The following is a 16,120-nucleotide window of genomic DNA, read 5'->3' as shown; positions in this document are numbered from 1 at the left end:
ACAACGAGCCAGCGAGTTTGAGCTCGACAAGCTCGAACTCGACTCAACTCACATATAGCTGGACTTGAGCTTTATGAAGTGAGCTCAAACTCAACTTGCTTAACTGAGTTCGAGCTCCAGATCTACTTGTTTAAGCTCGTGTTCCTTAATATATATTTTATGTTTTACATTTCCATATTTTCACTTAAGCCACTTAAAATTTTTTAAATTACAAAAACAAGTATTAGTGTTAAACGAGTGTAATCGAGTCGAGTTCATCCAACTCGAACTTGATTTGTTTACAAACTTGAGATATTAGTTAAGCTCGAGCTCAACTCATTTAACTTACGAGCCAAGGTCGAGTCGAGCTTAACCGAGCAAGTTCGCTTTAAGCTTCAATTGGCTCGACTCATGGAACATTCCTTAGAAGGATGTTGTTACGATCACACTCTTCAAATTACTAAAGGTTTAAGAGACAAGGAAAGAAATGTGGCCGTTTGACACTTACTGTTCCTATCGCCAAGGGAGACACAAATCCTTATAAAATCTCTCATAGTTACTATGTTAATTAACATACGTTCTCAAAGCACATCTACAGCCTAGCTAGCTACAATAAAATGTACATGTGAATTCTCAATATTATTGAAAGACATTCCCAAGCAAATAAAAACGTTTTAAAGTTTAATTGCTTCTACCAAGTCAACTATTAATCTGGTCAAAACACTTACTGTTTACCTACTAAAAACTATTCAAGAAACAGAAACCTCTTTGGCAATAAGGGATATATACCTCATTTTCTAAGACTTGCTTAAACAATTTCACCTAAGTGATTTTAGATATAGTTAAGGGAACAGCTTGCTAGCTTGTTTATATGTACTTAATATGTACTCATGGGTAAGGATGGGCATCGCCCTTTTGAAAATAAAAAACAATTTTTTAATCATAAAATAATTTTTTAAATATAAAATATATTTAATAATAATAAATATATATTATTAAAACAAAAAAATTTAAATATATATATATATATATATATATATATATATATATATATATATATATATATTTAACTTTAACGGGCTGAACAGAGCCGGCCTATCGGGTCCGGGCCCAAAAAATCCTGGCCCAGGCCCGGGCCCAACCGGGCCGGGGGCGGCCCTACTGGACGCCCACCCTTACTCATGGGCAAGCACAGTAAAATTAAGGCCACTTATCTCAAAATGACAATCAATTATCTTGGTGTTCATGTTCATATTTCAACTCACTAATTCAACTATATTGAAAACTCAAGACTAAATTGACAAAATATTGTTTCTGATCAATGGCGCAACAATGAAGTATGTATTTCAAGAATATGAAAATTCAGGTGTATCTTACATTATTATCATAATTTTAGCTGCAGTTTTGAAATTTGCTTTCATTTATGTTCATCATTGAAGAAAAAGGGAAAAGACGACCCATCTCTGACATCTTACACAAGCATATTTCTCTCGCCGACATCTCCTTTATTTTTTTTTACGGTTGGTTTTATGTCGACGAGCATTTAAGGATGTCAACGAACCAATTGGAACCACATGTACTTTTAACTGTATGTATTTTTTTTTAGATATTCACATATTTAGATTTGAATATGAATAAAAAAATCATATTTAATGTCTAATCAGATTTTTACATGTGTATCTATCTGAATTCAAATTTTGAACCGAATGTAACCAATTTCTAAAGTGTAAGCATTGGGTATATTTAAAACTAGATCTGAGATGTTTATGTATCTTTGAATCTGAATTCAATTAAATGTCTTTTCTTAAATCTGTTTTTCATATCCAATTTTTTCAAACAATTTAATTAGATATCTGATCCAAATCAAATATATTAACATCCCTAAACGAGGCATAATTTCACACCGCCATGAGTATGCCATTTGCCAACTGCAGTAGCCGTTGGCCCAAAAGACTACCGTGCATTTCGGCGGCTCCTTCCATTTTAGACGGGCTTTTGATGAAGATGAAAGCCGACGCTGGCGATTGCCGTCTGCTTGCTCGACGGGCTACCGAGTGTCGGCAAAAGTCTCCTTTGGTATGACGATAGAAAGTTCTTTGTTAATTCGAACGGTCTATTCTAATCATCTCCTTTAACAAATCACATACATCAATAAGCTAATAGTGATGATACACCATCTAGGCTGTTGAATAAAGAACGGGTGGTCAAACAAGAAAACTCCAAAGCCAATAGTCAGAACAAAGGAAGAAAGATTTATATAATATAAAGGAGTAAGCATAAATGATACTATTCGGTTCCGCATATTCTCTTGGTACTGCCATCGGATGTCATTTTCCAAGTTGCTCGTATCTTAGCTTTTAAAAGAAACATTTGATAAGCTAACATTAGCTAAGTTGATAAAAGAAATACTGATAAGCAAATACAAAGGTTGAGATGTGGTTCTTCAACTCTTTTTAAGACGAAGTGTAAGGGCGCCTGCCTAATTCCAAGTGTCATGTAGAATTTTTCATCATTTTTTTTCTCTTCTCATAGAAGGCATCATGTGTGGTATTATTGCAGAGCCTTCATTTCAGGGGCAGAGCCACAGGTGAGCATGTGTAGGCAGCCGCCCAGTATAATTCCACATTCCTGACCCTATATATATATATATATATATATATATATATATAGTGAGAGAGAGAGAGAGAGAGAGAAAGAGAAAGAGGAGATGGGGGAAGAGGAAGGCACCCCTAATCCACTTAGCCTTCATAATGGCACCTCTAATCCAAGTTAAACATTCCTAAATACTATCAAGATAGCATTCTTTAAGATTTGAACTGAGGATGTGACTATAACATGCCACCCAACCCAACCATTTGCACTACCCATCACTTAGTAAAAAATAGACATTTAGGTCAGGGATAAAAAATAAACCCTTTTATTTTTGCTAAAAAATTATTTAAATAAAATATAAACATCTTACCATATTTATGAAAACTATTTTGAAATAAACCATGCTTTTAATCAATTTTTTTATGAAAAAATTTGATTTCTCTAGTATCAAAATGTTGAACTGAGCCATTCATTTATGCTTATTATAAAAACACTGTTAACCAAATAAATGGTCCACTTAATGTGTATTTTGCATCAACCTATCCTTAAAATCATATTGGTAAGGTTAGATTAAAAATAAAAATACTTTAAATACAATATTTAAAGGGTCTACTTTTTGTTTTTGACCTATTGGTATGATTTCTACCAATCATTTTATATATATATATATAAGTGTCTCTCATGGATTTACTTAAATGATGGCCCTCAAAATTTTTCTATATGTATTTGAAGGATTCAGGAATTTTTTTAAACTAGTGATCTTAGGTCAATCTGGCTCCTACTTTGGGGATATACACACTCGCCGAGCGAGAAATATTGGCTGGAAAGACACTAATTTAATATCTTCAAGTTTTTAGGGGTATATATATATACAATCAAACATATCAAAAAAATAATATAAAATTAAACAAACTTTGTGATCTACGACACACCAGCCACCATGTGGCTCCACTACTAGAAATATGTAAGCTGCTTCTCCACAGAACTGAATAGGTGGTGAACAGACGTTATGTTACAATCTACACAGATGAGGAAGGTCTCAAGTTCAAGTTCGAGTTCCGATTCCAACAACATGCATGAGGTTTCCCATGGCTCACTTAAGGTTCACGTAAAAAGTCATTCATTATGAACGGATGGTTGATCACTGCCATCATGAATCTTGACCGTTAATCTTAGATATCTCGGAATTAACAGCAGCAAGCTCATCAAGCGAGAGCGGCGCATGGTAAACATGAAGAAGAAATGCATGTAAAATGATATGCTAGTGTATCTGTCTACCTTACGATGTGACTACTCTAGCTAGAATATAGAATTATAGATACTAGAATGGTTCAATTATCTGATTGATGCATTTTTCAATATTGAAATCTTACCCTCAAGCCCTCTTGGTTTCACTTGCTCATGTAACTCTTCATGCCTTCAAAATGATGTCTCACATGTTCTCCTTCAATCATGCACTCATCAGCCCAAAGAAGCAAAGCATTATGATGCGTTTTGATGGATGGTCTTAATCCTCACCTTAATTCCAGTAGTATCAATACATACTTGTGATTACAATCATTTAAATGACTTTAATATAAATGTAATTGCAAGTTAAACTCATCGAAACCCAAACTTTTTATTTAATTGCCATTATGTCACACGTTCTAAGCAAAACTAAAATATATAGGTTGTGTTTGTATGACACCCTCAAAGAACGTTATTTTTGCGAAAACCTGTTTTTTAATAAGCGTTTGAGACCTGATTTATGTTTTAAGTGATAAGACCAAATCAGTATTTTCTATGAGATATTTGGAGGGGGGCAGGTTCTTCATGCTCTTTTAAAAACTTTATTTTGTCAAAACTGGGGGTTTTCACTAACCTAATCTTGACGATTGCCGAAAGACGCACCTTTAACCCATTTTAGAGTTATAAAATGGCGTTGTCCACAGATCTGCAAACACATGGCAGAAAGTAGGCAAGTAGATGAAGTTTTTGTAACTCTTTCATAAGTTCAACCCTAAAAATCTGTTCAAAATATGTAATCCATTTGCTATGAATTATCTTCTAGTTTACCAAAATGCTTACCTAGAGATCTTAATGTTTGGGAAATTTTGAGACAAGCACTTGCTATGGGACAAACAACCCTAGTTCAAATATCGTGGCCATCTATGCTTGTGTAAGTCAAAGCTGAATATATCGAGGGGCCATTTGATCACCCATGTTTTAGGTTATGTGAATTTGATGTAGCAAATGATGATCCATGCTAACGTTTTATGATAGACATAAAATCCACACTTGAAACGTTAATTTTACTCTCTTACACTAGCAAAAAATGTGATCTCGCAAGGGTGGAGGCTGTAGTCTCATCTGAAATCCTGAGGATCTAATATCAAATTAGATCAGAGGCATCAAACATCGATCAAATTAGATCAAATGCAACTAACGTCCGAAAAAGATGAGTTTCAATTGCTTAAGAGACCAATAAGATAAGTTTGATTTTGATGGATATCCGTCTCCTTACACAAGCTCAAGCTCTTGTGATCATGACATAAAGTTTCCTTTTATGAGGGGCGTACAACTGGGTTTGCTCCATGGGAAGAGGAAAAAAGAAATATTCTCAATAGATTACTTATTTGTATATTCACATTGCTTGTTTATATATCCATATCTGGTTAACACAACTGGCAATAATATATAGAAAGTGCTTGTAAGACTTTGATTACATCCAATGACTTGCGTTTTAGGTTGAAATTTCAATATATGTCTCGGACTTGTCAATGCGCTTAGATTTGGAATGAATACCACGCTAGAGTTGACTTTAAAACAAGCGGGCGATCTCATTTCCAATACTAAAAAACCAACAGGCCCAAAAGCCTCTTAGTATATCCTATTTATTCCTCTCTCTCTCTCTCTCTCTCTCTCTCTCTCTCTCTCTCTCTCTCTCCAAGTGATGGGTAGTGCAACCAATCAGGTTGAGAACTTGGGTGGCGCGTTGTAGCTACATCATCAGCTTGATTCATGGATGGTGTTATCTTAAAGTAATGTTGATCTTGAGATTAAGGATGTTATTATGAAGTTAAGTGGATCAGTTATTGTTCCCCCTCTTTTCTCTCTCTCTCTCTCTCTCCAAGTGATGGGTAGTGCAACCAGTCAGGTTGAGAACTTGGGTGGCGCGTTGTAGCCACATCATCAGCTTGATTCATGGATGGTGTTATCTTAAAGTAATGTTGATCTTGAGATTAAGGATGTTATTATGAAGTTAAGTGGATCAGTTATTGTTCCCCCTCTTCTCTCTCTCTCTCTCTTGTGTCATTTGAGTCTAAAAAATCAAACACGGAACATAAGCTCTGAGACATTTGCCCACTTTAAACAAACACAGTGTCATGGACGAATGGTTTCAGACCTTATGCCACGCTGACCGTAAGTCTCAGGTTATGCAAAACAGGTATACTTCTCTCGGCCTTTTGGCTAGAATCAAGTGTATGTTATCCAAAAGAGGTCGTCCTAAACTAGCTATCAAACACAACCATAAAAAAAAGGTTTCAACACATTAGGAATTTTTTTATCTTATGTGATAAGAGGGGCCTTCAAAGGGCAGACCATGTAACATCTTTGCCCCTTTTTAAGTGAGAAGCGACTCTTCAGCTTGATGTGACTCGTGGGGGTTTGTACAATAGAATTGGGTTTTGCTTGTTTCTTTATAGGCGTCTGCTTTTTGCACAAGCCAAAGACCTTAGATACAAGAGTACTGGATCTTATGTAGGCTGTACATGAGCCAAGTCGAGCTCGAGCATGACCAGCTCCACTCAACTCATATCTTGTTCGGCTCAAGTTCGAGTTGAGCTGTACAATGTCAGCTCGAGTGTCCAAGCTCAATCTCTACTTGTTTAAGCGTGTTTCCCAACACCCAGCTTGACTTGATCTCCTTGTTTAATTTTAAGTTTGGAAATTACAAAAAAAAAAAAAGATAACCAAACTTAAAAGGGATTACTTGAGTTTAATCTAATCAAGTTCATTTAACTCAAACACGACTCATTCATAAACTCGAGTTTTCAGTTAAGTTCATGCTCAACTCGATTATAAACAGGTTGAATTTAAGTCGAGTTTAACCAAGCGAGTTCGAGTCGAGCCAGAGTTGGCTCGAATCATTATACAACCCTAATCTTATGACCATAGAATCTCAAGCCAAGTGCAATTTTTCAGAACCTTCACCTACATGGCTTGTCAAAATAACCGTTATGGGAAAACTCAAGATAAATAAAAAATTCACAAAGCTAAAATTTGATGTAGGTCTTTAATTAATATCAATATCATTTCCCTTTACAAGTTTAGTTATCTTTACTCAATTCAGTCGCCCTGATTTTGTCCTGTTTACAGCCGTTGACTTGTAACTGAGCAGGCGTGCCTCGAGTGCTCCAGCTCGCACTTCTATGTGGATATGATCAATAAGAAATTCATGCTTGAATCCTTAAATTCCAAGTAAATTGATCCCCATGATATGTCGACCATGTTTCTTCTACTAGAAACTTGGACATATTAATATATACAAAGACTAATTTTACCAATACCCAAAGGCTAATTTTAATATATCAAAAATTATCACTTTGGCCTCCTAAGTAAAAAAATTTACCTTCAAATGCCCTCCCAGACTTATACTTCGGACCGAGTCGAGCTCAAGCTCGGTCAGCTTAACTAGACTTCAACTCAACTCATACATTGCTCAGCGCGAGTTCCAATTCGCCATTTGACTTGACTTGAGCTCTTTCTTTCGTTTTAAGCTTGGAAATTACAAAGAAGAAAACCTAGATCAAACGAGTTTACTCAAGTAGAGTTTATGTAACTCGAACTCGACTTGTTTATAAGTTAGAGGTTTTAGTTAAGCTTGAACTTAACCGATGAATTCAAGCTTTCAGTTAAGCCTGAGCGCGTAGCCGAGCAAGTTTTGAGTCAATTGTACAACCTTACTTATATTCCTATGTTCGCGAATGCTTGGCCTAGAGATTTGTGGGTTTATTTTGACATGGAGACGGTGAAAGACTTTATAGGCTGGAGGCTCTAGTGCACTCAACCCTTCACAAAGTTGACGAAAGCATACTTCAAATAAATGTCAAAATAGTTTGGGAAAGTCATATGGATTCGGGATTCCTAACAATGTCAACTTACATAAATAATTGGTATGATTACTTTATAAAAACTGCCGCATATGACTAACAGAAAAGAAATTGCTTCCCATTACATCAACAAGTTTGACTTCCAAAACGAATATGTTATGCCTTTTGTAGAATTTGCAGGCAACATATCCTATATTTCCACGACATAATACCTAAATTTTTATAAGTTCTATTCTTCACCATGTGTGAAAACCAAGTTAATTTTATCATTCATATTGCTTCATGACATCATACATAAGCTTTAATAATCTATCATTTGGTATTGTGTAAATAATATTGAAATGGTTCGTGATTGATCCAAGGGGCCCGGATCCATGTTGATGGAAACCATATCCAATTGCAAACCCTAGATTTCTGAAATGTTGTCATTCATTAACAGCCAGTCAGGAGACGTGTTTGTGAAGAGAACTTTTCTTGTTCTATCTCAGAGTATCCATTCACTCGAAACTCTTTCGCTTCCCTTTTCACTTTGTGTAAGTGAGCCTATGCTTTTTCAAGCTGCTCAATGGCTCTTCCACATAGTTCTTCTGAATTGCGAATAGTACTCAAAATCCTTTGTTTCTGATTATCTAATAAATCACTTAATGAAAGTGGATTATCTCTCCATCAATTCCACAAATTTCATGATCTCTTCTCGAACCGAACATGAATATTTTGATTCATGTGGCTCTCACGCTCAATTAAATTACTTATACTTATGGGCATTCCCTTCAGGTTTGGAGGAAGCTTGAAAAGGGTTGCAAGTAGAGAATTCCAATCTTTGGCTGTCTCTCTCAATTCAAATTTGACCCACCTTCATTTATGGTTGTTATGGGTTGAACTTGTACGCTTGAAATGCTAAAAAAGTCAAGTTCTAGTTATAAAAACTCCTAACTCTTTTAAACTCAAATCCACCGGACTACATATTGAACAATGAATGTTGAGTCATCAAGAGAAAATAGTTAAATGAATGGCAACTAAATGAGTTAATCAGTTAACGAATTAAACAAGTTAAAAAAAAAGGGACATGCTTAACATAAATAAGTTAAAAGAGTCAACTTCGAGCTCTACACGTATCGTCGAATTGAGCTCAAACTTGTTCCATCCAGCTCGATTCGAATTCGAGTCCAGTTCAAGTTAGAGTTCTCTGAATCGAATCGTGCTTGAGCTACTGGATTCGGCTCGTACGCAACCCTACTACCTTCACTTTCGCGAGCCTTTGGGTTTCGCTTTATTGGGTCTGTAGCAAGCCACTGTTTTATCAAGGATCAACGGTCACAGGGAAGAAGAAGGAAGGAGAGAGACAATCACCATCATCATCTGGAGTAGATTTTTTGGCACATTTGTCTCTGCCCATTTCCTTTTTGGAGTGGTGAAGAGGAATTCCGGAGACAGAAGCAAGGAAAAGCCTCTCTGATTGCAACCATACCCACCAATTTTGTTGCTTCCAGTCGTCCCGTTAAGCGGACGAGTGGATGCGATGGCACCCCATGGATGTGATGCCGCTGCTTGAAACTCCCTCTTTTTTACTTTGGGGATTGCTGCATGGAGGGAAGCCCTAGTTCTAATCCTAATTCCACGCTGCCCACGTCTTATCCCCAAATCCTGACCCTCGAAACCTCCTTGCTCAATATTTGATTTTATTGCCGTCGATGGCCGACGCCGCTGCTATTCTTGCCGGCGACGAAGGCATCGAGAGCGTCTCTCACGATGGTCTGAAGTTCTGGCAATTCATGGTTGCCGGGTCGATCGCTGGCTCCGTCGAGCACATGGCCATGTTTCCGATTGACACTCTGAAGACTCGGATGCAGGTGCTTGCTTCCGGTTGTGGCGGCTCAGTCGGCCAGGCGCTCCGATCCGTCGTGAAGGTGGAAGGCGCCCTCGGTCTGTACCGCGGGATCGGCGCCATGGGCCTTGGCGCCGGCCCTGCCCACGCCGTGTACTTCTCCGTCTATGAGAGGTGCAAGTCGTTGCTTGGCGGCAATTTGCCCGGCCACCATCCCTTTGCCCATGCTGTCGCCGGTGTCGCCGCTACCGTCGCGAGCGATGCGGTCTTCACCCCCATGGATGTGGTGAAGCAGCGGCTACAGCTCAAGAGCAGCCCTTACAGGGGAGTGGTGGACTGCATCAGCAGGATAATGAGGGAAGAAGGTCTTAAGGGATTCTATGCTTCGTATAAAACCACCGTTGTCATGAACGCCCCTTTTACCGCCGTCCATTTCACGACCTATGAAGCTGCCAAGAGGGCGCTCATGGAGGTTAGCCCAGGCGGTGTGAGCGAGGAGCGGCTCCTCGTTCATGTGACTGCAGGGGTGGCAGCCGGAGCTCTCGCAGGCGTCGTCACCACTCCATTGGATGTTGTTAAGACTCGATTACAGTGTCAGGTATGACTGCCGATCAAGGAAGGCTGAAGTTTTATTTTGTGGAGATAATTCCGTTTTCATTTCTTGTGATATTTGTTTTGATGATCTACGCCTGTTCGTAGAGAATTCAGTTGATAGGATTAAAATTTTCCTGTTTATTACCAGAAGAATGTTTTGGGTATTGTCTGACTATGGCCTGAAGCTTGTTGATAAGATGAGTTTGCTCGATTTCGATTGTCCATGCTTGTGCTTGATGAGCTGAAGTTGGTGTTTGCTTCACGGAGTCTAGTGAAATAACCTAGTTTTGACCTTTCTCTTCCGTGGTGTTCAGTGGTTGTTGGTGTTCATCCTCCGTGAGGCCTGTTGGAGGTTCTAGTCCTTTCTTCTTTCATATTTTATCTTTTTCTCCCTATGTTTTTTCTTGTACCTTCAACCATATGATGCTGATCGAATAACTGATTCTTATGCTATCTTTCTTGTCGGGGCTAGCCCCCCTCACCAACCTGCATTCTTTAGTCTAAGCAATTATGAATGCCTTTGGGTGCATTCAGGTTGCCTTTGGCAGTGAATTGACCCGTGTTTAATGATAATAATGTATAGATGCCTGTTCGAGGTTTAGTACGGAAGAACCTTTTGTCTTTTCTTTGGTGCTTGTTTAAGTAGAACCTGCAGGATGAACACGGTACTGTAAAACAAGGACATTTGTAATATATGATCTTGGACTGCTGCAGTTTAGTTTTATACAGCATTAGGAATTTCTATGGTGTCAGGTCATTGCTCTAGGATATCTTGTTTGTCTGAGAATATACCTAGTTATGTTTCTTTCTGTAGTTTCTTGAGAACCACTTCATGATTTTAACTTGGATATTGTCTTTCTTCTGACCTTGTATGATCCATAGTCATATCCAATATGCTCACATGATTGGCGCATTACTTTTAGCTGGGAAACTTATTGACAATGGGAGGACATTATGATAAATTGTGCATTCTTCAATACCACACTGATAGCATGATAGAAGATTGAAGGGCACTGTATTTTGTGCCATTGAATAATCTTGATAGCTGAATTTAGTGGAACAGTTGCATCTTAATGGCAAATATATGTGTGTGTGTGTGTGTGTTTGCATGTGTGTGTTTGTGACAGAGAGAGAGAGAGAGAGAGAGAGAGGTTTTTGATCTTATACAATTGAAAATTGATTTTTTTCTTTGGGCATTTGTTGAGGGAATCCTAGTTATGATCATCAATTTGTGATAATGATTTCATTTTACATGGTTAGAGCATCTATTAGGTGATAAGAGCATGTCAAGATTTCCTTTCTCTTTTGGGTTGACCAGACACATGTGAATTCATTGGTGTATTTATTCATGCTTTATTGTACTTAATGGTGTAGAGTGTGCATCATAATGTGTATTGTTCGAGCCAATGGTCAACCTAGTTGTTAAGGTGTTACCTAGGCAACGCCTAGGCATGGACTAGTCATCAGTCCATATTCCATGCTTAAGTCCATCGCTTAGGCATGGGGTGTGGGTTTGGCACCTAGGCTGGACTAGGCGTGCTGGTGCTTAGTCCATTTGGAGGTCTGGGTGACTTTAGCCTTGATACTTGATTTGTTTTGCTTTCCATGACCTGTTATCCCTTGAGTTTAGCTTAATTTTATAGCAGGGAGTCTGATTTGACCCAGTGGTTGCAAAATTTATGTTGAAACAGAGAATTTTTGCTATAAGTATCTCAAAAAATTTCAATTTGTGCAGAAATTAGATTGCTCGCAAGGTCTATCTAGTACCTGAATTGATTGAGTTAGGATTGTAGGTGTGATTTGAGTTCTGCTAATGTATGCATTATACAGCTTAAGTCAGAGTTGTATAGGCGTCTTTTACAGTCTTTCAAATTTGTTCATATTCAGTTGCCATCTACCATAGGTCCAGTTTAGAGAGCACAGATTTCAAAGTAGGTATTATTTTGGTTATTTTCTGTTTCATGTATATTGTTCTGGCATCAGTTTCAGCTCTACAATGAGAAGACTATCATCTGGTTTAAATTCAATGCATTAAACATTTTATTTTGCTGTTTTATGAGTTGATTTTGTCTAATCCTAACTTGCTAACATGCTATTAACACATAGAACATAATGCTAACAGTTTAGAATTTGAAAATAAATAAGCAAAGTTGCAACAACTTTTGGATGCCTTTTTAGGCTAGGGGTAAGAGCCGCCTTGACAACTAAGATGGTCAGATACATATTATAATGTTTTGTTAAAAATCGTATATTTATTTTTGAAGTAAAAAATCGAAAATTAGAAAAAATAGAGAAAAATTATGAAAAATCATGAAAATTATGCTTTCTATAAAAAATGTCATGCATAAATATATGCTTATAGTGATAAACATTTATCAATTTAATGTGACATAATCATAATGACATAAGTCATAGCACATCAACAATTAATTTTCAATTCTTATATATCACTAGATGAACATGTTCAATGCCAATAATGAATTGTCAAAGTTTTGAACTACAAGGAATCAGGAACTGCTGCTTCTATTGCAAATTTAGCTTCCGATCAGTTTTTTTTTTTTTTTTTTCCCTGACAGTGGCAAGATCTCCCGCACACTGAACTCCTTGAGTGTGTGGGAATTGGGTGAAGAGAGCCTTTCAAAATGCAAAAAGAAAACTTTTGGCTTGAGTTCCCTTTTTACTGCTGACTCGATATCATAAGATATGGGGTGTATCCCACCATAACATATGATACAAGGTTGTAAGTTGTAACGTTGTATTGTACAATATGTGCAATATGGGTATGGTACACCCCTGTACCTTTTTACGGAGGTGTATCATATAAAAAATTTAATAGCTATGATACATAATGATATGGCCTTGTATCCTAGGACACATGCAACACTGGATGTGCCTGTCGAAGTGAGCATAGGCATGATTAGCGTATGCCCAAACTATCATCTATCATACTGCTTAGCAAGGTTTTGATGAATTTTGGCACAGAACAGAACTATATTTGTTGTATGGGACTTCCATTATAGAATGGTTATGCAAGTTATTCTATTGGGAGATCAAGTTGATAGTAGTTGCGCTCCATCTGAATAGGTTCTGGGATAGCATATAATGGTATTTAAACTTAAAGTAAGGGCTTCCTGCCATAGCCACAATGGTGTCCCGCTCTAGCATGAAATAATTATTTTCTGGCATTTTGGTAATGTGTTGGAAAAGTAGAACCATAATGTTGTTCTAGTCTAGCATATTGATTTTGAAGAAGGTGCTATATGTAGAAATATACTAAGTGGCCTTCAGTGTTGATTCTCTGTATTGATTTGACATACTGAGTAGTCTCAGATTATTGCTTCTCCAGGGTGTCTGTGGATGCGATAGATTCACCAGCAGCTCAATTGGAAGCGTGATCCAAATGATTATTCGGAGAGAGGGTTATGCTGGTCTAATGAGGGGATGGAGACCGAGAATGCTATTCCATGCTCCTGCTGCAGCCATCTGCTGGTCTACATATGAAGCAGCCAAGGCTTTTTTCCAAGAAATCAACGATAATGATACGATTTTGTCTTGAAAGTATACCTCCTAGCTTTTTTTTTCATCTATCACTTGTACCATTATCTGTATCTTTGAGGCTTTGGCAGCCATTGTTGTTATTATTATTATTCTCCCGCAATATGGTGCTTAATGTGCTCATTATTGGAAAAGGTGCTTAGCTAGTTCAAAGGGGCGGTTGATTAAGCCATTGCTTTTTGTTGCGAAAGAAATAAGGAGAGACTTCTGGTTCCATTGGACAGTAAATCTTCTGGTTGGTGTTACTGCATGTTTCCCTTGTATCTATTTCTTTATCCGGCAGACGATGCAAAAGGAAGTAGTCGTTTTAAAGATGCATTTAGTGCTGCTGCCTTCCTCCACCTTAAATGGCATGTCTCATTCTGCAGATTTCCTTGTTCTTTATTAGGACCAGATATTATTAACCCATCTTTCCCTTTCTCTCTCTCTCCCTCTCCACTATAGGGTTATGTGGCATTCAGTAGCTTGCTGCTGGCTTAATGTTAGTTCCTTAAGTAGAAAGTTGGTAAATGTTTAAATAGTAAAACAAATTTTGAAATGAAAACTTCGCAGGGTTCAGGATTCATATGGTTAAGCCTCATTTCAACAAGTTACCCAGTAATTCACGGCTACTGAACGCTTAGTAAATCTGTTATAAGGTCTCCTTGTGCATGAGCCTTCCCAATAACGTGTGCCCCGTTGGTAAAACAAAAATTAAGTTTGTGATTAGTTTCATTTGACGTACTTCAAGCCTAGGTTTTTATTTGCGTCAAAAATTTAGCTTGTGAACCTTGTCCTGGAGCTTGTTTTAAATTTGCCCCAAGGAATATGATGTCTAAGGATAGGTTTTAACTTAAAAAAAATAAATAGCTGAATTTGGAGAACATTTGATGTTATCAGCATCTTCAGAATTCGAGTATCTAAACCAACGGTGGTACATAGTATTAATTTGTACCAGTAAGTTTTATCCATGCTAACACTGGATGGTCCTTTCCAGCTGTTGTCCCCCTTAAACATTTTATTTTGCTGTTTTATAGTTGCATTACTTATAGCTTCCTTCTTCATGGACTTCGACCTGTCATCCCTTGCCATAGTGCCTTGCTTTGTTTCGAGCTTCGATCTTCCATGTGTTGCCATAGCACCTTGCATTGCTACAGGCTTTGATCGCACATTTTGTATTTTGCAGGTAACGATTCAAAGATACTAAAAGCTTCCTATCTGCTGTGGCTGCTAATCCATCTATAATCCGGGCCAGGGAGTCCCATGAAAATGATGCTTTAAAAGGATTGTAGAGATTTCTGGGTGGTTAAGATCGTTCTAGTTCCATCCCTTCTGTTTTTCCCCATGAGTAGAATACCAATTAATTGTTATGCTGGAATTTGAGTGGAGAGGGCATCCCAGCGGTATGTACAAACGTACGTATGTGTAAACCCAGCATCTCAACTTTTTGAAAACTATGTAGATGTAATATGTTGATTTAACGTGCAGCAAGCGTTTGAATCACCGGAGTTCAACATGCTAACGATGAAATTTTCATGGTTAGGAAAAACCCAGTTCGAACTTTTAGCATATGAACCATATTATTAAAAACAACCTTTTGTTAGCTATGGAATTGATCCAAACTCTTTTGTATGTGCTTCACCGGCTGAAAATGTGCAAACGGCATGTCCTTTATAGAATAATTAATTCTTTTATTGAAAATCTTCATATGCTAATCCATTTTCTTTGATTTTATCAATCTTTCCCCCTATCAGGCTCAGAGTTTATTGAATCGATTACGAGTTGGATATAGTCAAACCTGACCATTAAGACCTGGGCATGAATGGCAATGAAAAGGATGTCCTAAACAAAGTACAAAAAAGGAGAAATTTTATGGGATATTGAAGTGTCCACAAGGTGGATATGTAACCATGAAATGTGAGATCCACAAAGAACAGCTTCAACTCAAAACTATGAAAATGCCTGCCATCAACCTTGCATCATTTGAGCGTTAGTTTTCTTTCTTCATTTTACTATGCATGGGCTTATGCAAGGAGCAGGCGCCTCTGCAATTCGAATCAGCAACTGACTGCTTATTAGATGCTAATGCACGTGGAGCCAGACTCCTCGGTGCAATATATCGGGCCATTAATGAACAAATCCATAAAATAATCAATATGCAGCAAGCCATACTTTCAGATATGTGCAAAAGGGGGCTACGACCTACGATTGCACAAGTTAAACTGCAACAAGAGCTGCACATCGGGACACAGGCCTTGTACCCTAAGAGATGGTTTTGACAACAATAACACACTGTTATTGTCTTATGAATGTACTCCATAAAATAGGGCAGATTCATCAAACACTTGTTATAGTGTTTCCATGAATCTGTCCCATTTTTTGGGTGAATTCATGGGACAGTAACAGTGTGTGGTCATTGCCAAACGGTTCATAGAAGGACAAGGGGTTAGAGGCTTTGGCTGGGGGATGAGTCTCCCACTCACCGAATATATGGAGCAGAGAA

At 37.8% G+C, this 16,120-nt stretch overlaps 1 protein-coding gene across 3 annotated transcripts; it reads left to right on the top strand.

Annotated features, from left to right (window-relative positions):
• Positions 1 to 8,911: 8,911 nt before the first annotated feature.
• On the top strand, positions 8,912 to 15,097 carry LOC116254883 (uncharacterized). 3 transcript variants are annotated; one of them, XM_031630513.2, is made up of 3 exons: positions 8,917 to 10,087; positions 13,430 to 13,641; positions 14,804 to 15,097. In XM_031630513.2, exons 1-2 carry the CDS (start codon positions 9,356 to 9,358, stop codon positions 13,637 to 13,639), a joined length of 942 nt encoding a protein of 313 aa, XP_031486373.1. In that variant the 5' UTR covers positions 8,917 to 9,355; the 3' UTR covers positions 13,640 to 13,641; positions 14,804 to 15,097. The 3 variants fall into 3 exon arrangements, with proteins under 3 accessions (XP_031486374.1, XP_031486373.1, XP_031486371.1); XM_031630514.2 differs by lacking the exon at positions 14,804 to 15,097 and having other exon boundaries at positions 8,912 to 10,087; positions 13,414 to 13,582; XM_031630511.2 differs by lacking the exon at positions 14,804 to 15,097 and having other exon boundaries at positions 8,918 to 10,087; positions 13,430 to 13,952.
• The last annotated feature ends 1,023 nt before the right edge of the window (positions 15,098 to 16,120 follow it).

This window comes from Nymphaea colorata, chromosome 5 (genome assembly GCF_008831285.2).
Source record: "Nymphaea colorata isolate Beijing-Zhang1983 chromosome 5, ASM883128v2, whole genome shotgun sequence".
NCBI classification, from domain to species: domain Eukaryota; kingdom Viridiplantae; phylum Streptophyta; class Magnoliopsida; order Nymphaeales; family Nymphaeaceae; genus Nymphaea; species Nymphaea colorata.
The sequence above is the reverse complement of the archived record's forward strand: the minus strand, read 5'-3'. Positions and strand labels throughout refer to the sequence as shown.